The 27,839-nt window shown below is 44.5% G+C and overlaps 4 protein-coding genes across 29 annotated transcripts in view; 1 reads left to right on the plus strand and 3 right to left on the minus strand.

Annotated features, from left to right (window-relative positions):
* Positions 1-127: 127 nt before the first annotated feature.
* Positions 128-5,329, minus strand: DIABLO (diablo IAP-binding mitochondrial protein). The gene is made up of 6 exons (XM_015877883.2): positions 5,238-5,329; positions 4,133-4,253; positions 3,627-3,758; positions 2,714-2,824; positions 2,109-2,205; positions 128-1,296 (listed from the first exon to the last, which is right to left on the minus strand). Exons 1-6 carry the CDS (start codon positions 5,282-5,284, stop codon positions 1,082-1,084), a joined length of 723 nt encoding a protein of 240 aa, XP_015733369.1. The 5' UTR covers positions 5,285-5,329; the 3' UTR covers positions 128-1,081.
* On the plus strand, positions 5,090-27,822 carry LOC107321203. 3 transcript variants are annotated; one of them, XR_001558489.2, is made up of 4 exons: positions 5,101-5,461; positions 6,022-6,289; positions 24,381-24,468; positions 25,276-27,822. XR_001558489.2 is itself a non-coding variant. In XM_032447787.1 (3 exons), exons 1-3 carry the CDS (start codon positions 5,180-5,182, stop codon positions 24,386-24,388), a joined length of 558 nt encoding a protein of 185 aa, XP_032303678.1. In that variant the 5' UTR covers positions 5,096-5,179; the 3' UTR covers positions 24,389-24,695. The 3 variants fall into 3 exon arrangements, 2 of the variants coding, with proteins under 2 accessions (XP_032303677.1, XP_032303678.1); XM_032447787.1 differs by lacking the exon at positions 25,276-27,822 and having other exon boundaries at positions 5,096-5,461; positions 24,381-24,695; XM_032447786.1 differs by lacking the exons at positions 24,381-24,468; positions 25,276-27,822 and having other exon boundaries at positions 5,090-5,461; positions 6,022-7,485.
* VPS33A (VPS33A core subunit of CORVET and HOPS complexes) lies at positions 8,983-16,389 on the minus strand. 3 transcript variants are annotated; one of them, XM_015877869.2, is made up of 13 exons: positions 16,253-16,389; positions 16,108-16,173; positions 15,905-16,032; positions 15,548-15,737; positions 14,742-14,858; positions 13,891-14,065; positions 13,248-13,441; positions 12,797-12,923; positions 12,566-12,633; positions 11,949-12,086; positions 11,436-11,573; positions 11,124-11,292; positions 8,983-10,608 (listed from the first exon to the last, which is right to left on the minus strand). In XM_015877869.2, exons 1-13 carry the CDS (start codon positions 16,352-16,354, stop codon positions 10,415-10,417), a joined length of 1,806 nt encoding a protein of 601 aa, XP_015733355.1. In that variant the 5' UTR covers positions 16,355-16,389; the 3' UTR covers positions 8,983-10,414. The 3 variants fall into 3 exon arrangements, with proteins under 3 accessions (XP_015733355.1, XP_015733356.1, XP_032303671.1); XM_015877870.2 differs by lacking the exon at positions 14,742-14,858; XM_032447780.1 differs by lacking the exons at positions 8,983-10,608; positions 11,124-11,292; positions 11,436-11,573; positions 12,566-12,633 and having other exon boundaries at positions 11,975-12,086.
* Positions 16,923-27,839, minus strand: part of CLIP1 (CAP-Gly domain containing linker protein 1) — a 58,179-nt gene continuing 47,262 nt past the window's right edge. For 15 of the 22 annotated variants that reach the window (XM_015877841.2, XM_015877842.2, XM_032447758.1 and 12 more), the window contains 8 exons: positions 24,702-24,754; positions 22,563-22,583; positions 19,697-19,814; positions 19,281-19,440; positions 19,054-19,103; positions 18,538-18,543; positions 18,027-18,151; positions 16,923-17,387 (listed from right to left, as the gene is read on the minus strand). In XM_015877841.2, coding sequence (XP_015733327.1) covers positions 17,165-17,387; positions 18,027-18,151; positions 18,538-18,543; positions 19,054-19,103; positions 19,281-19,440; positions 19,697-19,814; positions 22,563-22,583; positions 24,702-24,754 — 756 coding nt within the window. In that variant the 3' untranslated portion in view covers positions 16,923-17,164. The other 7 variants (XM_032447757.1, XM_032447773.1, XM_032447771.1 and 4 more) reach the window with 4 other exon arrangements.

Genomic DNA, 27,839 nt, shown 5'->3' on the forward strand with positions numbered 1-27,839 from the left:
ATCTGATGTTAATGCGCAGTGCAAAATCTTATGATTGTGTGCTCTCTTAGAAAAGCTGAATGGGGATGAACTGAGTCAAATCAACACTGGTAAAGTTCTGTCTCACCAATGCGATTCCACAAAGCAATCTCAGCTGAAGTTTTATTGTTTGTACAGTTAATGCTGCTCGTTTCACATTAACCTGTGAAGTTAGAAAATGAACACAACGGAAGACACCTGTGGTTTTGAAGCCTGTAGTGAAACATCAAGATTACAGAAAGAGAAAATAATCTTCATTTTCTTGAAAACTTTTGCTGGAAAGCATTCAAATACGTAAAACTCATGTTTGTTTACTGTTTTATAAAATCTGCAGCAGCTTCCACAACTACTTTGTAACCACAGTGCCCTGAAAATCAAACTTCCTTTTGCCTTCTGGGGAAGGCAGATACATTACAAACATTACTTGGGTGAAAGAGGCAGTCACATTGAACTGTGCAAAACTTCTCTAAGAGGAACATGGGTAAGTCCATAGCAGGTTTTCAGCTCTACAGCAAACAATTCCCCTGACAGCAATTAAGTGCAATTAGATACAGCTGTCAGACTCTGGTCTGTTACAAGCTTTTAAGTCAAAACAGAAAATAGCACTTAATCTTTTATCTATGTGGGCACACTTGGAATGAAATGAATTTGCCCAATTTAATAAAGATATCTGCTAACAGACATCATTTACTACACAAGTTAAAAAGAATAACTTAAATACGCTTCTTTGGTTGATACCTACTTAGCTTCTATGTTTGAGAGCTCCCACAAACATACCAAACCACTGCTAGGATCTTCCCAGCAGACAAAATTAACAAGCTATTGTTGATAGCAATTTTCACAGTTGCATAGTTAAACACTTAAATAACTGAATCCATAATTAAAACATGGTCGAGGCCTTTCAGATTCTTGGAATTGACTTGATCTGTATCTGGGATAACGGGGAGGGAAATGGAATCACAGGCTTATTTCAGAGGTTTCCTGCTATCCAACACTTAAATGTTTGGGACCCTTAAGTTTCTGATTGATTATCACATATTCTAAAGTGACCCCAGAGTTCATGTCAGTCTTCCCGGAGATAAGGGTCCTCACCTGCATCTGTACTTCCTAAAATACCCTGAGGCAATGAAGATTCCTCTCCTTGAGCTTTTAAGAGCTCCTCTGTTTGAGCTTCAGCTAACTTGGTCTCTGCCTTCTGGGACAGCTGCCGCACTTCTTGCACCTGTGATTTGATTAGCTGAATGTGGTTGCGAGCTGTCACCGAGGCTTGATCTGCACCTGAAAAGCAGCCATTTAAATATATAGGGTTAGAAGAGCACTCAGCAAACCTTCAATTAAGGAAAGAAATGTCTGTAATTATCACCTGCTTTGCTAAGTGTTTTGATGGCTCTTGGGCTATATTAATGCTAAACAGCACTTACTGTTGATTTACCTTAAACAATATGCCTATGAAGGTTTTTGTGCCCTCCCAATTCTTCCCACCCAGCCAGGTTTCAGCCAGGATCCAGTCAGACCGATCAGCTTGTGCTGCTGGGCTGGAAAAAGAAGCCCTGCCCACTTATTGCCATAGGCACTTTTGGTCCTCATGAAGTAATTGAGCCTACTGTCACCTGGTGTTTCCACGTTCTGTGCTCCTACAGATTCCATGTCTTTTTCAACAGTTTCATCAGGAAATCGCACCTACACAGGTATGCTGCTCCTATTTATTTACTGTTTTCCTCCTCTTTCTCAGCCCTGATATTTTTGCTGATCTGCTCTAAGTCAGCCCATAACTCAACCTCACAGCTATCAAGACTCTGCACGCTTTGTGAAAGCGTTTATGTAGGGAGAAAACAAAATTTGTATGTAACACTTTGTCAAATATTTTCTGGCATGGTTGCTATTGATATAAACAGTACATGAAGTTTCCAGCCCTAGTTCCCAAGACATCTGTACTAGAGCTGAAACCAATAAAATCAGTTCTTAGCACTGCTAAAAACCAGCACTAATTCTAAACTGGTACACTGTTGGAATTTATATTCCCTGTCCTTCCCAACTCCATTCTCATAGAATAAATACTGCCTAAACATTAAGTCAGCAGTTGAGCATACCTGATTGATATGCAGCTTCTGCTGCCATCTCTGAAAGCCGTAATGCTGTCATCCAGCTGGATTCTAGCTTTAGGTATTCTTGCTGTTTTGTTGTCATCTAGGAGTAAAATGAAGGATTATTCAATTTGATATGAGAATATCTGAGTGCTGTTCCAAACAGTACCTCTGTGAAAAGGTGAGCGAGTGAGACTACAGCTTCTTGAGAGAAGCTGAAGAGGCAAATTGCTGACTGTGATACAGGTTGCAGCTAATTAAGTTCCTTAATGGACAAACTTGCAGTTTGTTTAGAAAATGGGAAGGGTCTGTGTCTTTGTATGGAACAGATAAGGTGTGTGACAGGAGACTTTATATGAAGTAGTCAAGGGAGGTTCCACCACAAATTGTATTTAAACAGATAAGGTTCCGGGACTCTGTATGGAATATGGAAGGAAGACCTCTGAATCAATTGAAGGCCTTTTTGTGCAAGGTATATGTAATAGGAGGGGAGTATCCAGCACACATCCAGTGCTGTTAGTAAAGAATTCCTTTCTAACACTTCAACTTGAGACTTAGAGTTTCTTGATTGACTGCTTTATGGTAACAACTGAAGGGAGATGGTGGCTTACATCAACTCTGGCTCCTATTACCACCTGCCAAACTGCATCCACTTCATCTGAGTTCATCTTCCCAAGAAGATTTGTGTATTGCTTGTAGAGAGACACCAACGTATAAACTGCCTGCAAAGGGATTGTTTCACACAGTTACATGAAAATCTATAGATGTTGGCTCACTGTTAACTGGTGTTAATGAGTCATAGAAAGCAAGAAAAGAACTAACCTGTCTGTATTTAATCTCCAGTATATGCAGTGGGTAACAAAATCGTTGAATACCTTCCCAAGGTGCTTTGCTCTTAGGTTTACTGTTAAACATGTTGAAAAGAGGAAGGAGTATAGACTGCCTCGAGCACCAGAACTTTGGTGCTCCAGGAGTGCACATCGTTATGGGCTTCTCAGATTTCCTCATTTCCTGCTCTGAAAGCCCACTGCTTCCTACCTATGCTACAACAGTTCCTCGCAGTACCACAGAAATACATCTGTACTGCATAGGAAAAGCAGAAATATGTAAAAGTACATTAGTCTGTGGCAATTTTGGAGATACCAGTTGTTAAGTAGATGAGGAAGGACTGCAAATACTCCATTCAAATTAGCACTTTTTTGTAAAGTTAAAATTGTATCTTCCTGTTTCAAGTTTAAATATGGCTTATTCCATTCTTCTGATGAAACACAAAGTTATGGACTTAGAAATAGGCACAGAACGTAAAGAAAAGTATAGGGCAGCATATGCTATGTACTTCATGTGCAGAAATACGATAGCTGCTCTTCAGTTCTGCTCTGAGTCCCTTCAATTTAAGTTCAAGATCAGAGGAAAGGTCTAATGAACCTAAAAATAACTTCCACATTTAGTGTAGTGAGAGAATGCTGAGCCATACTCCATACTTTCCCAGGGACCCGAAGCAAAGTGCATCATCTCTCATCTTACCTTTGTATACTCTGTCAGTGCTTCAATCAGTGCGTACGTTGTTTGAGAGAGGAGAGTGGAAGTGCTGTCTGTTACCAAAGAAACGGCTCTTTTAATCAAGGCATCGTTACTGAGAGAAGCTGAGTTCTGCTTCTGAAATACAACAAGGTTTGCATTATTGTCACACTGACTTCAATTTAGATACTGTTGGTAAATAATAGTGATAAGAAAAAGCACTACAGCTAATTACAAAGCTGGACAGCCTACAGCAACATCCTAGTACAAATTTCTGTCAAACAAGTCCTCTTTCTTTCTTTTTTCCCCTGCAATTTGTTATTGAAGGCAAACATTGTCTTTCTCATTTCTTTGTGTGGCATCAACACCTGTGATCCCTAATCAAGATGGTACAAAGGGAAGGGTAAGCAGCAGCTGGTAGGATGCTTAGCACGGGTTTGTGAGCATTTGGAACATGTAAGAGACGCCTTGTAACACACAGGGCCGCACATCTATCACCTGTGCTCCCTTACCTCTACAACAGGTACCGCACACAGGGCGGCTCCCAGCCCTGCACCCACCAGGCGGTGCCAGCGGCCGCTCCCACCAGGAAAACAGCGTCTGATGGAGCCGGACAGTGCGGGGAGACCGAGCCTGGGAGGGAAAGAAACAGAGCGAGGGTCAGGACACGGAGAGAACCAACACAGAGAGATCAACACAGAGAGAACAGCAGGAGAACCAGCTGGGGTAGGTGACCCAACTGGGGGTGCTGTGTGTTACAGCGGGTGGGCAGTGCTGGTTGTTATCACCGTGCTGAGGGATAAAGGCGACGAACAGCCGGGCCCCGGGACACTGAGGGGATGTATTTTGTCCTGTCTGGTGCTAACGCATTGTTAACTCTTGGTAACGCTGACAAGCTCTAAAGTGGAGTTATTTTCATTTATTTTCTGTACATAACATGAGAAGGTTGCGGGGTGACCTCATTGCAGCCTTTCAATACCTGAAGGGAACTTACTCTCAGGTGGGGAGTAAACCCTTGGAAAGGGCTGACAATAGCAGGACACGGGGAAATGGTTTGAAGTTAAAAGAGGGAAGATTTAGGTTGGATGTTAGGGGGAAGTTCTTTACTAGGAGAGTGGTTAGGCCCTGGAACAGGCTGCCCAGGAAGGTTGTGGATGCCCTGTCCTTGGAGGGGTTCAAGGCCAGGTTGGACGGGGCCCTGGGCAACCTGATCTATGGGGATCTATGGCGGATCTATGGGGCCTCTAAGGGGGTCTATGGGGTCTTTATGGGGTCTATGGGGTCTCTATGGGGTCTATGGGGTCTTTATGGGGTCTATGGGGTCCTTATGGGGTTTATGGGGTTTTTATGGGGTTTATAGGGTCTTTATGGGGTATTTATGGGGTCTATGGGGTTTTTATGGGGATTTATGGGGTCTCCTGGGCAACCTGATCTAGTACAGGTGTATGTTTGGTGGCCCTGCCAGGCAGGGGGTTGGAACTACGTGATCCTTGAGGTCCCTTCCAACCCGGGTCATTCTGTGATTCTGTGATAACCGCTCGGTTCTCCTCTCACCCTTCATGCTCCTAACACACACTGGCACCGCCGCCCCAGCCCGGCCGCCCGTCACCGCGATACCTCAGGAGAGAGCACCAACCCCGCAGCATGAAGGACCGCACCGCCATCTTGGGAGTGGGCGGCGCGCCGGAAGTGACGCCATGTTGGGGGTGGGAGTGGGCCTGAACGGCGCGTGCGCGGAGGGCGGTCACGTGGGGAGGGCGCGAGGCGCGGCCGTTGGTAACGCGGCTCTCACAGAGCCCGCTGCCTCGCGCTCTGATCTACTTCATCTTTACTTTAACACAGTACGTGGCACTGCTTTGTTTCTGGCTGAACCTATCGCTGTGGTGATCCCCGGTGTTTGTAGTTAAGGTTTCCTGTACAGTCACAAGTGAAAGGCCTAATAAAATCCATTAATTTGTACTGCGTATACCCAGAATTCCCATCTGTGCTCTGTGAAACTCAGCTGATTTAGTTTAGTCTGTGCAAGGCAGGGCTGTAGCTCTGCCACCTCTTAATGCTTCCCCTGTATTTTAAGTATTGCAAATCATGGAGCTTGAGAATGCCAAATGACAGCACTATAGATCCATGGTTCTGCTGCTCTACCCAGTTGTACCTCATAGAACCACAGGAAACCTTGTACATAATCATTGCATCCCTCCCTTCCCTTCCCTGCCAGTCCCTGGGGTGAGCTGGGACCCCCTGGGCAAAGCTGCAGTGCCTGGGAGGCAGCAGAACTAGAAAGAGCCACACAGAACGGTGTGTGCATGTAGATGGTATTTTGTTTTAATCTTTCTTTTTTACATACGAAAATAAGGTTACGGTGAGGTGGTAATGCAATGAAATGCTTGGTGAATCGTTGCAGGAGGAAGGGGCTGCCATCCTGTGTGCTGAGCAGATGCATGGGACGAGCTGTGCGGTGGAGGCAGGTGCTTCTGGCCAGCCCAGGATTGCAGGAGCAGGGAAGGAGTTGTCATTTGAGCACCAAGAAATACGTGGTCCATCCGGCGAGCAGCAGGGCTCCCACCAGCACCGTGTAGCTGAACAACACAAACGCCAGCAGCTCCCGCAGCACCTTGAGGAAGTGGATGGCAAAGGAGTCCGGCATCGTTCCCCACAGCACCGTGGTGCAGGTAGGGTGTATGCGGATGGCTGTGCTCCTCCCTACTCTGTACAACAGAAAACCAGAAGGATTGGATGAGTCTTTTCCATTAGGATGGTTGAGCTCTGCTTTAGGGAGAAGTGGTTGTGTTCAGGAGACTTAATGGCCCCCATCCTTCTAAGAAAGTTGTTAATTACTAAAGTCACGATGGACTTGTGCAGATCTTTGCAGGGTTACTATGCTGTGTTGACAAGGAGTTAGGGATCAGGTCAAAGTCACTAAATCAGGATTGGTATCTAAGCAAATTAAAATATAGATGCATATATGGCTTACTCTGTTGTGCAGGTATGGAGCAATGGCCCCAGTTCAGCCCAGTATCTCTCCCCCGTGTCAGTGGCTGCGCATCCATGCGGAGCATTCTCTGATGATGTATTACCAACAGTGTGTTCTGATCAAAGTGGTCAGTGCCTTCAAGGAAGCCACCATTAATATTTAATGATATAATTGCATCTTAATGGAGATACTGGCACAAACAGAGCCTTTTGTTTAAGAGAGAAGAAAACTGGGGTTGAAGTGCAGTTTTGCACTGGCAAATATTTCTATCCATCTCAGCTTAAAAATAACCTTCAATCGGGAGACATAGGGTAAGACAGTACAGAATTCATCTTCTATCTGTATTTTAAAGTCACAGTACATGCTGATTTACAAGTTGCTTGTTTGTTACTTTAATATAAAATCTGAACATTTCATGAAAGTTGTTGGCTCCTTAGATTTAATGCTGTGAAAGCCTGTCTAAAAAACTCTCCTGTCTGGCTGAGTCTGCTGTTATTTTGGTCAGAGCCGTGCCTGACCCAAGGCATCCACACTCTTGATTAAGCACATAAAGGGAGTTTTAAAACCAGATTTCAGATAACGCTAACCTAAAAAGATTCTCGTCTTCTTAACAATCTATAGCCAGCGAAAGCAAATTGAACTCCTGTCCTGCCAATCTTATGTATATTCTTAATAAGTACTTGTGATGAAGTACACATTTTGATTAAAATTAAGTCACTCTTTTGATCTCATTGAAGACTATCAGGTGTTTCTTCTATGCTCAGGTGTATGCATATTATAGAAGCTATTGCATTTTAAAACCAGTTGTGGTTCAAAGTTTCCCTATTTACAGGCTTTACACGACTTTTAATTGTCTAAAGAAATACCGACAAAGACATAAACTGCTTACCCAGGTAGATGATGGAATCTGCTTTGGAAAGTTCCTGTTTCTCTCTGGTTTTGTTGTGCCGCTGTCCCTTGAATATCTTTCTTCTGGTCTGTGCTGTAGTTTGATCCCTTTCTGATCTGCTCGTCCAGGAGCCTGGAGTAATGAGGTTGTATTTGCAGCCCACACGAGGACTAATGCACTAGGTGTGGTCAGGACCAATTATTATATGACGGAGCGCCTTTGCGCTGTGCAGCACAGCAGCACGGAGCTCTCCGAACAGCCCCCCTTCCCCAGAGAGCTTTTGTCGACAGCTTTTTGTGAGTTGGAGCACCATGGCTTTCCCAGTGTTACCAGTCAGAGCCTCCATTTGTTTATCTATCTCTTTTTTCCTGTAATGACGTATTATGTCATCTAATGCTTTTTATGCTGCAGCTCAGTTATCTGGAAGGCTCCTGTTCTCTGAGAGCCCAGTGCTTGTGGGCCACTGCAGGAGCAGGATGCTTGTACGTAGCTGGGGATTGCCCAACATCAGGGCAATCTAACGCAGGTTAGAACCGTGCACACTGAATTGCACCACTATCTAAAGAAAGTGAGTGCTGAAGACAGTGTGATCTATATGTGATCACTGCCGTCACCCTTGCACACCTAAAAAGTCCTTCCTGCATTTGAGGGAGAGCAAGAGCTACAACTCATTTGTGGTTATGGGGGAGGAGAGATGTAAGATGTATGTTTATTTTTAGCAAAGCTGCTTTTTGATAATGTTGTATGAGATGTGAAAGTCTTTTTGAGTGGAGGTTGGGTAATGTTTTCTTATTTTGCTTGTAAACCAGACAAATGCAGACAGAAGGAAGGGTACGTTCTGCAAATCAAATCTCTTACCTACAAGGATATTATGATGTAGAAAATGGCCCCTTAATTAAATTAAGCTCTCTTGTTATCAAATTATTACCCGCATGGTCAGCAAGGCCTTGGACAGAAGCAGAACATAATCAAGCTGCTCAGGAAGCCTGTTAAGCAGTAATTGCTCCTCCAGAGAATCAATCAACGTCAGGATGGCTTCTTGTTGTTGCTGAATAGTTGCAGGAAGAGACTTGGTCTAGTTTGTGTAGCCACGTGGCTCTTGCTTGTTGGTGGGCAGGCAACAGCCTGCAAAAAATATGCAGTAGAGTCATTGGTAAGTTAAAGTTTACCAAGTATTTGGCATAAAGAATTTTTTTAATGTAAGTAGGTTTTACTTCTAGTGTTGCAAACGCATTTATGAGTCCAAGTGAGAAGGTAAGCAGGCTGTTCAATTTGTGCTTTGTGTTCTTGTATTCACTTATGTTGGGTCACAAAACAGCCTGCACAGCACTGGTCATTGCCATGTGATTCAGTTTTGACTGAAGTGAGGAAAAAATGAAGTTGTTTCTTTCTTTTTTTTTTTTTTTTTTTTTTTTTTGTTGCTTCTGCTTTTTTTTTTTTTTTTTTTTTTTTTTTTTTTTTTTGCAACACATTACACATCACGCAGGATAACAGAGCAGAAATGTTTACTAAGAGAGTGATTTAATGTGACTGAAGTTTTTTATGACTGCTTAAGAATGAAATTCAGAGTGAAACAGAGTCCTCAGTGTTTGCTGTGGAGAGTCTGAGTATAGCGTCAGTGACCAGAGGAGAGGGCAGACAGCAGGGCCTGCTCTGCCTCCCCAGCCACCAGCCATAGCAGAGCACACCCCTGGAGCCAGAAGCTGCCACTTGCGGACGCTGGCTCAGCAGCACCGGTGCCCCAGCCCCCAAGGCCATGGAAAATTCCGTTGTATAATATTGGGCTCTGCAACAGCAAGTACCACAATTTATAAACTGTACAGAGGAAAACAAAATGTGTCTGTTTGAAACCTGCTGCTTACTGGTTTACTGACACAGCTATTTTTGGGCTGCATCCCATCTGAGGAGTGCCTGTGTATGTGTACCTTCAAACATAAGCGCTTGGCACAATGATTAATTCATACTCAGGAGTTGCTTCACAGTCAGGTGGGGTATATACCTAGGACAAACAATCCACCTCCCACTGAGCCCTTCCCAGAATGGCCGAAGTAAAAGACCAGCATTTCCCTAGCAACCTGGGTGCAGTCGGTTGTGTCCAGTCAGTACTGCTGACGTGCATGTGTGTAGTTCATGATGTAGCTGTTGATGCCTGTGCAAGAAGCCCAGTGAATGTCTTGGCCAAGCAGCGTGCAAGACAGGGGACTTGAATGTGGCTGAGAAGTAGCTGACCCCAAGGGACAGCATGTTACAGGTCCCTCAGCATCACTGGCTGCTTGAGGGGGAGGCTCTGAGGATACACAGAAGCTGAATGGTAGAAAACCTGCTTGAGCAGCTGGGTCCAAAAGGAGACTGTTACCTAATGCCTTGTTTCATTTCTCTATTTTGTGAATTATGTCTCATTGCTTTTTCTGTCCTCAAACTCTGCCTAAATGTATACAGCAAAAAAAGCTAATGCTTCCTCCTTACTGCAGTTATCTTTCCCTTGTCCAGTCGCTGTTCATGGATGTGAGAAAGCTCAGCTGCTGTAACCTGCAAGCCACAGAGGCTAAATGATATGAAATGAGGAACAGATGAGGCACTGCTTTCTGAGCTTGTTAGGAAGAACCAAACTGAAAGAAAAATGGAAGTGGTTTGAACAGGGCAAATTCCCCCACCCAGCACTCGACTGTTGACTCATAGTGCAAGCAGATACATCTCTTTCTCCCATTGTTTATTTCATGGTTAACGTCTTTCAGCACTGCTCAGCTACTGTAAGTTCCATAAACAAACAGTGGGAATCCAAGTGCAGACAGGGAGGTGGGGAACTGCATGATGGGCTGATCTCAGGATCATCATCCAGAGGCATGCTTCCCTCCTAGCCAAGGAGCCCCCCACCAGTGGGTGATGTACCTGTATCACACAGGGCTGCTCAGTTTCAGTCTCTTGCCACTGATTCTAGAAAGGAGCAGGCTCTAATTTTTCCATTAAGGACTTGATCCAGGTTGTTCCATTGATCAGTTTTGTGGTGGCAATGACGTACTCTGTGCCTCCATCCTCCATTTGAGATAGAAATCTCAGTGCGGCTATTTCTGCATATGTCACACCTCCCAAGAAGAACACCAACGTGACTCGGTTCTCACCATGCTGACCTGCATATACACAGAAAGACAGAGGATGCCTTTCTTTTAATATCTCCTACCCAACAACTGTGAGTCCAACTCAGAATGTCCTCAAACTAAAGTAAATTTAGGAGCTGATTTAGAAGAGAAGCCTATTGAGCACAGGAGCAGACAGGAGATGCAGACTCTGCTGCCAGAATGTGCCCCTGTCTAGCCAGGCTTAATACTAACAGATGCTGACCTTCTTTGTACTTATTAAAATCACAATGCTAAAGAAGGGTTTAATACACCAATTAAAAGTTAAACCATATATATATATATACACATATACAACCATTTTTCAATAGGCTGTTCGTTAATAGCAGGCTGAGTATGTGAGTGGAAGCTTTTCAGAGACCAGAAAGCTATCCAGAAAGAATAGCTAAAGTAGAGTGAGACAGGAAGAGAAGACACATGCCTGGACTCTCCCAGCCTTGGTTTCCATTTGCCTCATTCCAGACTGGCAGATGCACACGCCTTTAGTGTGAAAACAAAACAGAACTTACGCTTTTTCTGCAGGCCAGTGGGTAACTGCTGCCGCTCCTCAAAGTGGGGTCCTGGCAGCATTTTTAATACCTCCTCTATGCTCCGCCACCCGGGCCTTGCCAGCAGCTGTGCCAGGCGCACGCTCAGCGGTGCGTAGCCACTGTACACATAGGAGATGTCATTGGGGTTCTGCAAGGGAGAGCAGAGAATGAGCAGCATCTGACTGCTACTTCATGCTGGAAACAGCACCGTAAATGTGCAAGTTTTCCTTTTGCATACAGTCCTGTGCTGTTCAGATAGATACAGCTGTCACTGTGGAAGCATCTGTTTACCTGCTCGTTAACATCATCCATCCATAAGCGCAGGGTTTTTCGGATTGTTGGGTAGTTATTTCTACCACCCGTCTGCAGCTTCAGGAGCCCAGCCTTTTCTAAGTTGTTTAAGGTCAGTATATGTTCATAGCCGTAAGTCTGTAACATGAAGAAGTTGTTTTTAATGCCATGCCAATGATCTATGAGCAGAGTTTACCAGTTTTGCCTTTTACTTCTTTTTTAACCTAAAAATGTGTAAGGTCTCCCTGGTGCATATCCCAGTTAGAGCATTGAAATCATGATTGCAGAAGGCTTCATGGTGTAACTCTCTGCACCTACATATTATGTGCCAGATTTAAGCACTTCCTGCGTCACAGCTGCCAGCCCAACAAGCCTCAGTCTGTGTCTGTACACACCTGAAGTCAAACACTACCCCTCTACAAGATCCATCTGTTTATGATACACAAGCAGTACAGAGGAGGCTTTGAGGTAGATTTTCTTAGAAAATTATCAATGCAAAAGTTACAGCCCAACCTGGAGAATCTCTCTTTTATAATGGTCCAGAACCTTCTGCTTCAGTCCATTATTGCACACAGATTGCAAGCAAACAAGACGTAGGATCTTGATTAAGGAATGTTTTTGAGCAATGCAGTCTTCAATATAATTGTTAACCTATTAAAATAAAATAAAACGAAACACAAGCTGTTAGTCAAAGCCCTGTTAAAAGTGCCCACTGGGATCTCGTTTTGCCTAGTGTCTGCAGAAGGGCAAAAGAGGAGATGCAGCTGCTCTCTAGAGAGCTCAAAACCACCCACATAACAGTGACCAGCATTGATCCTACTGAGCATCTTCCTCCCAGCACACAGTGCCCCTGTACAAAGCACTGCAATTGTGGTCACCTGCGCTGCAGGCAAAGGGAGGGGAGCAGAGCCAGGCAGAGCACACAGTACAGGAGTGTCTCTAAGGAGGATCAGTGATGTGCATCACTTGAAATAGTCTGCTGCAAACACACAAGGATACACACATTGATGGAGCCAGGCATTATCCGGATCAAATGTTTTATCTTTCTCCAAAAAAACCCAACGCAACAAAACAAACAACCCAAGGAAAAATGTATGGAGAGATACCATTTTTTTTTGAAGAGTTACTACCTTATCTGTGTCAATTCCAGACATGAACTCCTGTTCTACTGTTAAATTATCAAAGAAATCTTCAGATGCTGTGGGAAAAGAATAAAAACCAGTACAATAGCAACTGACAGCTTATTTTCTGCATTTAACATTCGCAGAGATGCACAGAGTGGAACAAACCCAGTTTTTGTCAAGCTGAATACATCTTACTACATTCCAATTAGTCAGACTGTAAAACAAATGAATACTCACTGGTGATGTCTTTGATGAGTTCTGCAATGGAGGTGTGGTTTGCCAGAGAGCTCCTTGCTGCCTGCATGTGTGGCAGCTGGGAGACAAACTGCTTAATCTCTCCAACAGTTTTTGCATGGTGTCTTTCCTACAGAAATAAATCCATCCCTAAGGTTAGATGTTGTTCAGATCAATTAGCCACCCACCAACTGGACCAGTCCTTTACAAAATAATACTGCAGTAACAGACATCTTCTAGGAGATGAGGCTAAGCACACACTATTTCTTTTAAGGTACACTGCCATTGTGGCAGAAATGAAGAAGCAAAAAGTCAAAATAATAGCAGTGTTCTCTGGTGGCGATTAGTCCTGGTGGCAGCTCAAGCTGCTGGTCACAGCCCTGCTTAGCACAGCCTGTGTCTGTATCTGATGTCAGGAACACCCGGGGGATGCATTGTTGGATACAGGCCTCACCTCAAAGGCTGCTGAGATGATCTTGGCCTTCTTGCTCAGCACTGACCCCACAGCATTGAAGTTCTTGTCTCGGATTTCAGCATACAGCTCCTCAGCTGAGTTCAGCTGGAGTTTCTTGGGCTCTGTGGGGAGATCCTTGCCACCCTCACCTTGCTTCTTTGGGGCAAACTTCTCAGGAGGGAGTTTCACGTACGCTTTCAAATACAGAGAAATAATTATGATAAGGACTTCACCAATGCAAGTTAAGCAAAGCACGCTGTGAAACCTGCATCCTAAGCTGAAAAGAGTTCTTGTCAGCAAAGCTATAATAAATGCCAAAACTCCTTAATAGGTGTGCATTAATTAAAAGAGAGCTCTCATTATTCACATGGGGACACAGAGACATATGCATTTATCAAAAGGCAAACACGAGGTACCCTGCTTCCACTGAGGTTTGGAGGCAGCCTTCCAGCCAGTCATCAGGACAGCATAAAACCTGTAATAACTTTGGAGTTATTCTACCTACTGCCCAGCGAGAAGGGGAACAGCCTGACTGACCTTTCACAAACTATTTCCCTTTCCCTCAGTGTGGCACTGAGGCTGGACAGTGAAGGCATGCACTGCGTTTCTATTGACCAGAGGCCACTTGGCCTGCAGTACTCACTATTCTGAATTCCATAGATTTCATCAATCAGCCCTTCGTATGTCAGCTGTGTGGCTAACGGTGTCAGCAGATCAACATTGCGGTCCAGCAGCAAGAGGGTATCAAAGACTGGAAATATCGAGTTCTGACTTCCAGGGAACTCGCGCTTCATTCTGATCATCATGTTAGCCACGTGCTGAAAGGAAAACACATCTTTGGTCTGGCTGTAGTGCAAGCCATAACAGATGGATTTGACTTCTAGGCTGTACAGGTATGTGCAAGTACAGGGGCACAATCCTGTATAAAGGAAGAGAACACAAGGTACAAACTGGCTGTCAGCTGTGGGCAGGACAAGGCAAGAAAATCAGAGCCCTTTGCTGCTACTCTCAGCAGCTCAGTGGGGCAGCAGTGGGCCAAAGCACTGGCTTCCTCTCAAGCTGCTCCCTCCTTACAGAAGGTACCAATTAAAACTACAGGTTAATCAGAGAGGAAAAAACAAACAAACAAGGAAGTGTGCAGCAGTCAAAGGGAGAGAGGGAAAAAGGCATGAGCAGTAGGATGTACATTTCCAGCTTCATTCAGCCCTTCTGATAAGAGTGGCCAAGTGTTAAACTCCATAGTAGGACCTGCTGGAAGCACAAAGGTAGCGCACTGACGTGCAAAACCTAAAATCAGATAACCCTGCATGACAGGAAGCCTTACAAAACAGCAATAATCATCCTTTTGACCAGAGACAATGAGAACCTGGTGGCTGTGAGCCTGAAATTCCTATATTACAAGAATATATGTCTGGATTCCAAAACAAACTCCCCAGATGGCATTTAAACAAACACTTGTTCCAAAGGATGAGATGTATTTGCTGTTCACCTTACCCGGGCACACTCGCCCTTCCCAAAAATCTGGGGGATGGTTCCGTACAGAGCCTGCAGAGTCATCAGCCCCTTCGCTGCATGGTACAGGCTTGTCTGGTCACTCTCCAAGTAACATTCCTAAACAACAAGGAGGATTCCTGATGGAAGGTGTCCATCCGACAGTCGCTTCCGCAGCAGAACACGGCCCATACAAACAGTTCAAAGACACAGGCAAGGGAAAAATCTGAGGCCAGTGGCAAATACAGACCTTATCTGCACTGCTACATGAATCATTTGATACCAATCACTGTAACATGTGCTACTCCTGGTTTGACAGAAGGAAGAGCCTCTACTGAGGCCCATCTAAGAACACAGCAGCTCAGCACAGCATTTGAGAAGCAGCTGCAGACCTTCCTGGTCATGTTTAATAAAGCCAAGATGGCAGAGAGAATCTCTTGAAAGTTCCTGTCCTAGGGTGCAGTGTTGTTAGAAAACACGCAATTTGTAACGCTCAGCACTGCACACAGCTTTTGTGCCACATGAACCGTGCTGGTTCTTTGCAATGACTGGTAATTTTAAGCCTTATGAATGCCTGATTTGTGAAGACAGCACTGGTGGTTAATAGCTGGAGGGCTGGGATGCAGCTCGGTGGAGCGACTGTTCCTGCAGTGTTTAGTAAGATGGCAAATGGACGAGTTCAGGCTCAGTTCAGCTCTCAGAACTGAGATGCATTTGCTCTGCAGGGCCTTCTGCTGTTTGAGAGCCGCTGAACCTGACTGCAGGAGCCAGCACAAAGCAGCTGCCTTAAAGCTGAGCCGAGTTCTTACCTTGAAGGCGCTCTCAGACTCCATGGACAGCAGGTCCCCATCGAAGGGTATCAGGTCCAGGCTGTACTGCTCCCGGTGGATGAAGGACCCCAGCACACCCTGCTCCTTCAGCCACTGCTCGCACAGCAGGCTGCGCCGCGGCACAAACAGGATGTGGAAATCCCGCTGCGGAGAACGGCCTCTGTCTTCCCTGGAAGCATCAGGGCAAACAGGCACAGAGTCACTGGGCACCAACTGAGGGCACCGAGCTCAGGGAACCTGTGACCAGAACCTTCTGATTCCAGATATTGGTAATATTTGTTACACCCAGACACTGCCCCAAGCACAAGGCAATGTGTCCCTCCAGCACGGCCGTACCTGCGCACGTTGTCCGTGATGATGTCCATCAGCTCCAGCCGGGGCCTCACGAAGAAGATGATGTTCCTGACATCGGCCTGGGGCAGGCGGCCCGGCTTCAGCGTGAACATCTTCTCCACCTCATGTTCCTGCGGGGAGACGGAGCGTCAGCGGCAGCACCGCCTCCATCGGATAACGCAGCTCTGAGCGATGGAGGAGCTCACCTTGAGCAGCGAGTACTGCGCGATCAGCCCGAACGGCCCGGTCAGGTACTCGTCCCACACGATGGCCTGCGGACAACAGACAGCCGCTGAGCCCCGCACAGCCCATCGGTTCCCCTGCCCTCCCATCTCCCCGCTCCCCCCTCACCTTGGACCCCGCGCACTTATCGAGGAACTCCCTGAGCTCCCTGCGCCCCGCCTCGCGCAGCGCCGTCAGGTTCACGCGGCCCGAGCTCAGGTGAGCCGCCATCGCTGCCCACGGCGGCGACGGTCAGCTGACGCGTCACGTGACAGCAGGGGCGGTGCCCGGCCGCACTGCGCCCCCTGCTGGGCGCCGGGGGAACTGAACAGAAGAGAGCGAAGGCTTTTTTTTCTCAAAATATAACTTTAATATATATATGTATATACACACACACTCACTGTATAGAAGGTGAAAGAAAAACAAAACAAAGGCATGCCTCAACCTGTCTCGGGTGTGCGCAGCAGATGGGTTTCTAGAGCCCACCGCACCTCACCCACCTGCACAGTGCACTGCAGCACTGCGGGACTGAGGCACCAACATGACAACCAACACAACGCGGCTCTCAGCCCGGTCCAGTGTCAAAAAAAAGCTTAAAAATCTAAATGTACAAATGCAGCCTTAAAATGGTTTAGTGCAAATACGAAAATTAACAGCATAATTTTTTAAGTCTTTAAATAAGCTTTAATATAACTATAGTGCTTTGTTCCTATACATGTTTTCCCATCAATAGATCCAACAACACGGGGGCACGACGTGTTAGAGCTGAAACAAACCCAGAGCCTGGGAAGAAACAGCATAAAGTCATCCATTAAATCATTTATTTATATCTCACTTAAGTTTAATAAAGGGAAATGGGGTAATTATTAGCGGAGGAGGAAAATATTCATCAATTTACTGTCTAAGGTGGATGGGCAAAGGGAAAGGGAGCGAGGGGTCAAGAAACACCATCCCTTGTCCTGACATTCAGCACACAGATACGCTGGTTGTGTGAAGTGTCCCACGGGCACACAGACAGGCCGGTCCCGGCCACGTGCTGCGTCAGAAGGTCTCATCGTCGTTGCAGTCGGCCGTCCAGTGCCCGAACATCTCGCAGGTGTCACAGTACGGCCGCTCCTCCCGCCTGCTGCCGTGGTACGTGGAGTGTGGAGGCTCCTCCAGCATCTGCGCCTGGGTCGGGCAGTCCTCGGTGTCATGGAGGTCAAAGCAGCCGCAGATGTCGCAGAAGAGACGCGGTGTCTTCTTGGACAGCCCTTCTTCCTCACTGCAACATCAGCAGCAGCACGTGTCAAGCAGAGCAATTCTCTCTCCTAAAGAAGGCAGTTCTGCTTCCCCCCCAATAAGCTATCTCACAATTACCGAAATAAGATACCACAGCAGTCAATAAAAAAGTTGTTACAAAATCTCTCCTGCAGATCACAGGACCCCACATTCCTGTACACTACTATTCACTACACAAACTGCTCTGTGTAAACATGAGCACACATGGAGGCATTATCTGAAAATAAACACAGGGAAGCTGGTTTCTCTTCTTCATAGATGTGAACTCACAATTTATGAAATAGGTTTTCATTCTGTTTCTTTGACTGAATCTCAAGTGTAGATAATGGCACCTTAAGAGCAAAGACTTCTATGTATGGAAAGGGTTGACCTCAACCAAGACTGACAACAGATACATTACAAGACACAAGCATTTGTGGCAGGTAACTACTGCGGATCGTTTTGCACCACCCAGCACACTGCAGTAATAGACCCAAATAGATTCAGTCTGCCTCAACTCAGGAGGAAACTACCTGTTTGTTGACACAGCTGAAACCAGGCTGATGTGTTGTGCAGCTGACAGAACTGACTCCTACCAGCACCTCCCAGGACACAAGTCGAGATTTCCCATTCGGATTTATACCTGTCATAGTTGATCGTCTCCTCTTCATTGCCATTGAGGGCTGCTTCACACATTCTCTGTATTTTCAAGTTCAGTTCTTCATTTTTCCTCTGCAGATCTACTATCACTGAATTCAGGAAATCAATCTATGATATTAAAGAACAAGAACAGTCAGAAGGTTGAGGACTGTGTGTTCACAGAACACAAACATCACAGGAACGGCCTCAAAATGACAGACATTACCAGGTCTCAACCCACCACCAACAGATCAAGCTCTTTTCCTAATGTTACCATTTCAGCACGAAACCCAGCAGTGTAATTCTGAGTGACCAGGGGCTGCCAGGTCACTCCCTGAGCTACCCCAGAGGTGGCAGTGAGGCAGCACAGTGCACACACAGCATTTCCTGGAGCAGTCCGAGCCGCTCGGAGATCAGCAGGCAGCACTACAGAAGTGCTGCTGACAGTAATCAAGTAATGCTTGGCAAGTTATCATAGTGAGTAAAATGAAAGTAAGACAAGAAGTGGAACAAACCTCTTGCTGATCAGGAGAGCATTGTCAGCAGCAGGTGAATTCAGGGAGGGGGAAAAAAAAAAGAAATTGGTTAGTTAAGTGGTTAATTGCACTGCTTCTTCTGTACATACTATGTCACTAGTAAAGCCTGCTTTAATCGGTATGACTGGCTCCAGTGATTTAACAGTGCTGCTATTCCAACCATGTATCCTAGGCCTTGGCTGTCACAGGCAGCCTGTTGCACTGCTTTCTTTTACATGTCCATTACAATTACTGTACCCTTCCATATATGTTTTTTCCTAAATCTGTGAGAATCATACGGTAACAGAGCAGTTAGTTTCGACCCGTAGTTCTCCTGCCTGCTTCTTCACGCTGCTCCAGCCATTGACATTTCCCCTCAGAAGCAGAAGGTGAAAACAAAAAGCTGTCTGTTATAGTCCTGGTTTCCAAACTCTGCTAAGAACTGCATTTGGGAAGGTGTCACTCTGCCTACAGGCACACTGCTCTTTTAGCTCGCTGATGTTTCAGATCAAATACCTGTTTGTCTTCTGCACTGTCATCTTGAAGTATATTAGCAGCAATGTCACCTTTAAAGAGAAACAAAAAAGCCAGGCATAAACAACCGGTAATTTAAAGTGTGCAACATCCACAGCTTATTCAGAGACCGAAAATAGCAAACTATCTCATTTTTTACTATGCATCTAACACTGCAAAGTCTGCAAGATTAAAGCTGAAAGCACAGAGGAATAAAGAAGCGCTTTTACCTGAGGGGGAAGTAACAGTTAATGGCTGATCGCTTTTTGCCTTGAGTTTTTGCTCCAAGTTCTTCACTTTTTCCTCAAGTTTCAGCTTATCAGACTCCAGTGACTTAACCACCGACTGTAAGGTTTTTGCAGAAGCATTTTCTCCACGGAGCACTGTGATCTGAAACAGTTATTTGAGAATGTTTAAGTCTTCCAGGATGAAATGGAAGCACAAAGGCGACACACCAAGTGCTAAACTGCCACCACAAACTGGCCGGCACTCACCTAACTGGGCATACACAGACATCTAAAGATTTAATTCTGAGGTTTAACTACGGCTAAGAAAGTAAAATAAATCAGGAAACTCTTCAGCTCCAAGTCAGACACTGCTGGCCATGGGATTTTCCATGGGGTTTTTCCTGCTCTTCCTCATTTACCTCATTTCTGAGTTTCTCCAGTTCTTCGTCCTTCTGTGTGATCAAGGCACTGGTATCACTGATGGATTTCTGTAATGACACTCTCTCTACATCAATTTCTTTTTTTAGTGTTGATTCTCTAGAAGAAAACCAAACACAACCAGGAGTCACCTCAAGAATAAGTTAATGTCATTGCCAAAAGAAATTCAACTTCAAGTATTAGGATATCTTAAGAAGTTGTACTTAAACACAAAGATCAGTTCTGTACGTCACTAAGATTCTATGTTTGTATAAACATGTGTCAGATGCCACAACTGTGGAAACAAAGCAAGAAGTTTACCTACGTAGCACATGCCAGAATCTGCAAATCATCGTATCCGATTGAATTTAAAGAAACGAGTTAATAGACTGGGGAGATAAACAAACACATTGTGCAGTGCTCCACCAAACCTAACAGCAGCGTTTTGTTACTTCTTGAAAATCATTAACAAGCAACAAAACATGCATGCAAAGCTCATTATACACGTTGTCATGCAAAGCATTGATGATGCTGGAAATATCAGATGGTCCTCACTAATTTCAATATCATTCTTTCCTGAAACAGATCACTTGGAGTGTTCCTGGGCTTTTAACAACTCCTGTTTCACAGAAATCCACGTGGGATTTGTTTGACTTCATGAAAGGTTTTAAAAGAAATCCTCGCAGGCAGGCACAGACCCTTTCTGTGTATGTGTACAGCCTGGCTTCCCAGCTTTTTCACTTATCTAATGAAAAAGAGAGATGACTTCTGCCCACATCCCCTACCCTGCTAGTGTCCCTAAGGCAGCACCGCAGTGTCGTTCTCACACTAATGCCAGCAGGTCTCCCTGAAAGTCAGAGGATACACCCTGAAAAGCAGCTGTACTCTGATGGAAGGACTTTTGCTACAGAAGTTCTGCACAAGCTGAGCAGGTTTTTGTTTAAAAAAATAAAACCAAAACAAAAAAGGCCACAAAAAAAACCAAAAAAACAAAAAACCAACCAACCAACCACAAAAACAACTAAAACAAAACAAAAAAACCCCACCCATTTCTTGCTACTCCACGATCTGTTTACTTATTTAAAGGAGAAATCTGCTTCTGAAAGCACCACCAGTGCCTGGCAGCTGACTGTCAACTCCCCAGACCCCTGCAGATGAAGGCAGTTCTCTGTGAGGCTGCAGACATCTCCATCAGATGACCGTGGTCTCACTGCCCAGAACTCAGCTACTTCTCTTCCTCCAAGCTCTGAGAGCTGATGGGAGCTGAGCTGTCACTGTGTGCACCCACTGAGACCAAACAACACAGAGATTTCATTTCAGCGAGTGCACAAAACTATGCTCTGTGTGCTGAAGGGACTAAGAGCAGAACACATCCCTGTGGGACAATATGCTGCAGGTGGGGGAGAGCTAACAGGTCCAAACTGAATTTACTTATATCCACAGTGTCTGTGGTTAGTGAGAGCCATGATACCCAGAGCATGAAATAAAGTAAATTCAGCAACTTGATAAAATGGGAAACTCAACAAGGAGAGCACAGTTAACGCAATTCTTTCATTGTTAACATTATACTCAGAAAAGAAGCAGCAAGTGGAGAATCTGGGGCTTAGAAAAGCTGGTGCAACTACCAAAAAAGAACCAACGGGTGATTTTGGTGTATTTTTACAATGAGAGAATTGATATAAAGAGAAACGCAACAAGCTGCAGACTGCACGGCCTTGCCTTTGAATACAAGTTGCACTCCTGTTAACATAAAGGGCAGTGGCATTTAGCAGACCTCCTCTTTATCCTTTAACACGTCTGATTGAACAGAACACTAAAAGCATGAGAATCCCAGTGCTCTTCAGTACCATTTCTCACACACTCAGGTCTAACCCATGTTTTTAAATGCCAGCAGTGTGGGAAAGTAACATCCCACAAATGTCCAGGATGCTGCTGCAATGCACAGACCTGCACTGGGAAAGGACACCTGCAGGATGCTCCTCACAAACTCTCTCCTACCTGACACTTTGCCCAGGTTTTCCTTTTGCTCTGCACTCTGCATTAAAAGGCAGATGGAAACCCCAGTGACTCATCTCATGCTCAGGAACTTGCTATTAAGCCACTGTTTCCGCTGTTTGGTCAGATCCTCATCTTAGGGATGAAGGCCAGACATACGCTTTCTGTACAGATATGGTGCATTACCATTTGTTGGCCTTGTAAAAAGGAAGCACAAGAATTCAGGTGGTTGGAAAAGATAAACAGTTTGTAAACATGTAAATATATATTTATATATAGGAGTTGAGAATACTGTAACACAACAGGAAAGAAAGAGGGACAGAGGAAAGAAAACAAGCGGTGGGGGAAAGGTGCTTGTATTACAGCACTGGTTATTTTCTTTACAGAGCGGTGTTCACAGAAACAATCCTTTACTGCTCTGGTTAGAGGCCCTCTAAAATGCAGACTGCAGAACCTACCAATACAGTAGGTAAATCTCACTCATTACTTAAGTGGGGATCACAGTTCACTTCCAGCATCAGCAGAAAGCCTGCCCCTCTGGTACCTCAGCTTCGGCACCGTCTGCGCTGTGACTCATACGAGAGGCAATACATTCAATAGCAGGAAAGTGGAGGCACTGAACTGAAACTTCTTCCCTGGGAGCCCATGTCCCAAATATCTGCTCGCCAGGAGGGATGTAAAAAAACCTGTCACTTCATGTGCCAATGTAAAATTGCACTTTCAGGAGGTTCCAACGTACTTTGAGCAGCGTGTGGAAGTCACCAGAGACTGACAGGTTTTTTTGTTTGTTATCATGATTAATTGGAATAAAGCCCATCACCCAGATTCTTCCCTTACTACAAAAACCAGACATTCTAAGAATGAAGCAGGTACCTTAAAGTGTTACTGGGCAAGCTTTAAAAATGCAAGATAACAAGAACCAAAAGTTAGAAACATGGAATAGAAATGCCAGGTACTACAAGGAAGAACTAAATTCGCACACCCATGGGCTGTTTTTTTTGTAAAAAATATAGACTTTATATATATTTATACATATATATATAGCTGAGTATTTTACAAAACAGAAGCAAGACACCAAGGGACAAAGGCAGCCAAAATATGTACAACAGCTATACTTAAAAAAAAAAAAAGTTATTTATTATAACGTGGATAGACTTTCTTGAGTCTTACCATTAAAGACACACAGATATAGCAAAGGAAGCAAGGGTAGGAAAGGGAAGAGAGAGGAGTGAAATGAGTATCGATAAATAGCGCAAGCTCAAAGACAGTCAGACAGTTAGCAACCCACAACGACCCTAACGGACTGAAGTAACACAGAACCCCATCAGATTCACAGCTACTGATCTGTCACTGCCAGACAAACTGCTTCATTGGCAGTTGCTAAACTCCTGTGGGCGGAATGGAAGGAAGGTGGGAAATTACTGCTGGAGATCTGACCTAACTGAGACAAGCAGATGTCTCTGTTTTAGTATTACAGATTCTTAGAACAAAAGGAAGAAATCTCTGCTCCACACCAGCTTCAGTGCAATTGGGGAACTCAGAGACACACTATTTTGTTTTATTACTTCTTCATTCAGCCTGCTTTTGTTGGCAAATAAGACCATATGCTTCCATTCTTAAGCCCTCATGGTCTACAGTTTGCTTCAATGACTCTGACTTGCTTCTTGTTTTATCTTTCGTATTGGAGTTTATTCAACACCAAAGAGAAATGTCATTAAAGTCAATCAGAAACTTGGGCATCCCATTGTAACCAAAGGTGATCAAAGGTAGATGGACCTGACAACCCTGAAAGTAACATCAATGTTCACTGTGATGATTTCATATTCATGTTGGCTATTTTAGGCAGCTCACAAAGAGTAAAAACAGGTACAGAATCAACTGCTGAGTGTATGTGTGGTGCAGACACGACAGATCCAACTCAGGAGAAGGAAAATGAGAGCCACACAGCTTGCTCTTTATAGCTTACTCTAGAATTGTTATGTTAACATGTATAAATGGCACTTAGGCTACTATACACAGCTAAAGACCCTGCGATCCAATTCATGAGGCTGCTTAAAGCTGGAGCTTCAGCTGCTGACTTGTCCATCTGTGTAATGACTAATAGAACTGTTGCAGTCTCTAAGAAGGCTTTAGCTTGTGTAATATCCTATGTGCATATTGTCCTTTAAGAGAAGGGTGAGATATAACAGAGCATGAATCACCTTCCACCAAATAACAGATAATTAAGGAATAAAAACAGACTCTGTATATATACTGAGTAGCCAAGGATGCACAGGAATGCTGAAGTGTTGTTAGTGCAGGAAGTTCTAACAGAGTCTTGGTTGTTTTTCTTGGAGCACACTTGGTGTCATGGAGATCTGCCCCTTTTTCTAAGAATTTATATAATCACTTCTGAAAAGACAACATTTTTCTCAACACGCTGTGGTGTGCAGCCAATCAGCTTCCCTACTAACAGCAGGGAGATGGGATGTTTTGGAACTTGGGACCATTGACTGAACAGCAGTTTACAAATGGATGCCCCAGACACCCAGGACAAATCTCCTGGTATTTAATAGCAGTGCTGAATGAACTGCAATAACTACGGATACAGTGAGATTCAGATCTCAGCATGATCCAACAAAGGCTGAATAACAGCCTTTATTTATTTATTTTAATATCAATCCTAATCATCTCTGCATTCTCCCTCCTTAGGAACCTGACCAGTGAGGATCTGAGGACACTTATCAGACTGATGAACAATCTAAAGAGGAATAAAGACGAACAAACTAAAGGGGAAATGGTAACTACTGCTTCTTTTCTTATATTTTCTTATATTAATGATTATATTTTCATCTCCTTTTTTATAAATAAATGTGGAAGACATGAACTGTAAGCCCAGGCTGCTAAAAGCCTCAATACTTTTAAATATGATACAGTAGAGAAAAATGCTTTTTCTTGGCTTTTTTTTGTATAATGCTCTGCCAAGTTTTCTGCAGGACTGTACAGTTACAAGTATCAGAAAAAAAACCTTACCTCTTTTTCATCTCTAGTAACTGGTTATTGAGTACTGATCTCTCCTCTTCCAGCTAAAACGCAAACACAAAAAGCCCACAGTTAATACACAAAGAGTTATTTCCTTACTATAATGTATCAGAATATCACATTCACAAAACAACATGGGAGAGTCTACAGGGTGCACACATCCTTACAGTGGTTGACTTTCTCCCAAGACAATGCAGACGCAGCCACAGACCATTCAGTGACCACTGTGAGCTGGTGAGAGGTGTTAAGCTGTTTTGTGGCCCTGTGCACACAAGAGGTGTGCAGCACAGCAATGGAGCACCTCTTGGTGCCACACACACCACAGAAAACTGTGTTTGCGTTCCCAGCTGTTAAGCTTCACCCTGTATTGATGAAATACTGGATTTGCTGTCATTTTGACCTGGATAGTTGTACTATCGAATCCCTGGATTTGCTATTGTAACAGCCTGGATAACTGTACTACTGATCTGTACTGGTTTCTGTACCACTGTATCGAGATGAATTATTTATCCCTAAAGCTGTTGTCTGGTTTGGGATGCAGTAACAGACACCTGTGACTCTGCAGGGCCCTCAGAACCAGCAACAACTTCCACTGAAAAGCGTCTCTGGGGCAGGCACACACAGCAAGCAAACAAACAAAAATCCACCAACCAAATGCAGCAACTACATCAAAACCACAAAGCCCCAACACAGAAGACATGCTGAAGTAACTGAGGACTCCTGAGAATGTTATAACTGAGTATTTTTAAGGTAATTATTTTCTCCCCACCACTCCATCTCTTCTCTCCTTTCTGCTTGCTCAGTGCCATTCACCTCAGAATTAACTGCTTTCAGCACTTCTGAGATGCCCCAAAACTTGAAGTACAAACCCTGCATCCCCCTCATCCTTTTTATCTTCCTGGTTGGCTGTGGAGAGATGGCAGATTTTTGTGTAGAACAAGACAGAAATGGATGTCAGAGATAAGTAACGGACAGTTAAGTAAGTCTGCCCTCCCTCTTGCCTCAGAGCAGACTTCTCGTGTGCCTTTAACAAAAGATGGTGCAGCTCAGCTGGCAGCTTTCTACAGTTTTCCACTGAAATTATAATGCCTGGGCTGGTCTGAAGCTCCTGAAATGCCACAGCAAATAATCTGAAGCCAGAATAGCTCCCTGAGCTCAGTATCTATCTGACTAGGAATCTTTAACTAATTACACACAGCTAATTATTTATGAATCGATATAAAAAACCACCCCTCAGCATCTTTAGGCACTTTAACCTTTAGATGTCAGGATAAATCATTCATGAAAGAGTATTCATTAATTTTGCAAAGTGTGCCACATGCAGCCACAGATTCACTAACCCAACTGACTAGCAGCACACTTACAATTTATAGTTACCATAGTGACTGCTCAAAATACTTAAAACATATGCTTGCTATCTTTCTTACTGCATTTTAATGGTCATGCACAGATACTCTGACTGAAGCACTGCTACATTCTGTGCTTTCCTCCCTATTGTCCGGTTTTTCAGCATCTGCTCTGTGAAATGCTGCTCTGAGACATCTTCTTTCTCAGCATCAGCACTCGTTCTCTTAAACCTCGTTCTTAGTTATGGGAGCTGCTTATGGACAGAAAAGGTCATGGTGAAAGTGAACTGAGAATATTTCAGTCTGCGAGGCGATTGGCTCTTTGTGCTTCACAGACCTGGCAGTGAGATGGGATCCCTGCTGACAGATCCACAGGCAGACGGGATGCAGACACCAGGACTGCTCTGCGAGTTCATCCAGAAACTACATGAGGCCACAGCGAGATGGCATTCACCTCTGCCAGCCTCGTGGGCTGAAGGGCCCCTTCCTTCAGGGTCTTTCTGACTGGCTACTTCTGATAGGCAGAAAGATCTGACCGATGTCGCTGACTCCTTTTCAAGTTACAACTCTTTCTGAAAATAACAGGTTGCCTCAAAGATTCTGAAATAATTTAAGAAAACATGTGGGAGTGGGGAGCAAAGCTCCCAATGGCTGCTTAGGATGACAGCATTCTGTTATCACATCACTACTCAGATGCACCATGAGTCAGTGGCTGAGCCCACACGTCTGGGAATCAGGTTAATCATCTCCAAAGGCTCTTCAGGATGAAGAAGCTCATGCATTACTCCCAGCAGCAGCCAAAAGGATTTAGAAACTTGCTTGATCTGTAGTTACTCAACCTCAGTATCTCAAAGCAGGACAGCTTCCTTGGGGCAAAAGCCACTCTTGGCTTCAAGAGTGTCAGCCTGTGTTACAGGATGGAAGACGTCTCTTCCACTGCCACTGAGAGCAGGCATACCTGTTTCTGCAGAAGAGCTCTCTCAGAAAGCCAGTACACAAAGCCATGCTCCACTTTTGCTTTTAAACTAGGTGTTACTTAGATGCCTTCATGGTGATATCACGAGAAGTGCTCCACAAGAAATGAAACCACCACATGTAATGGATGCAAATCTAATATCTGTCTGGCAAGTGCAAGTGTTATAAGCTGCATAACTGTGTCCATACTTTAAGATTCCAATGTGTCCAAGTGTAATATTAAAAAAACAGTGTTTTTTCCTATAAACTATAACAAAAAAACAACCTCACATCAATTCTAGTCCACTGGTACCCAGTACCGGACTGCAGCACTGTTTGTGTACATGCACAGCATCATGTCTAAGTAAGCAAACACATGCACAGAGCTTTTCATAGACTCCAAACAAGTAGTTTTAAATGCTATCCTGGAAGGCATTCTACATATTCTTTTTTTTCATGGGAAAGGAGAGCAGGAATAAGGAGAAGAATTAAACAGACAGATTTCCTTCGTACTGCCTCGATGGAGATTTCATAGTTGTATAATAAAACTACTCCTGACAGAAATAGGTGTCTGTTAATACATTTGCCTAAATCATATTTAACTTATGCTTATTTCCAAGCCTCCTAAGTACCCGCTGTAGGTTACACAACCTTCTGTTCGCCTGCAGTACTAACCTCCCAGTGCAGGTGGTTTCCAAATGTATTTTAAAACATTCTCAGAACAACTCATCCTTCAATCACAAACATGCAGTGCAACGTCACCCCGACAGCAGTGGAACAGCATGACCCACACTTTCACCACAGATCAGGAAACGTTCCAGCCACTCTA

This window comes from Coturnix japonica, chromosome 15 (genome assembly GCF_001577835.2).
Source record: "Coturnix japonica isolate 7356 chromosome 15, Coturnix japonica 2.1, whole genome shotgun sequence".
Classification (NCBI taxonomy): Eukaryota; Metazoa; Chordata; class Aves; order Galliformes; family Phasianidae; genus Coturnix; species Coturnix japonica.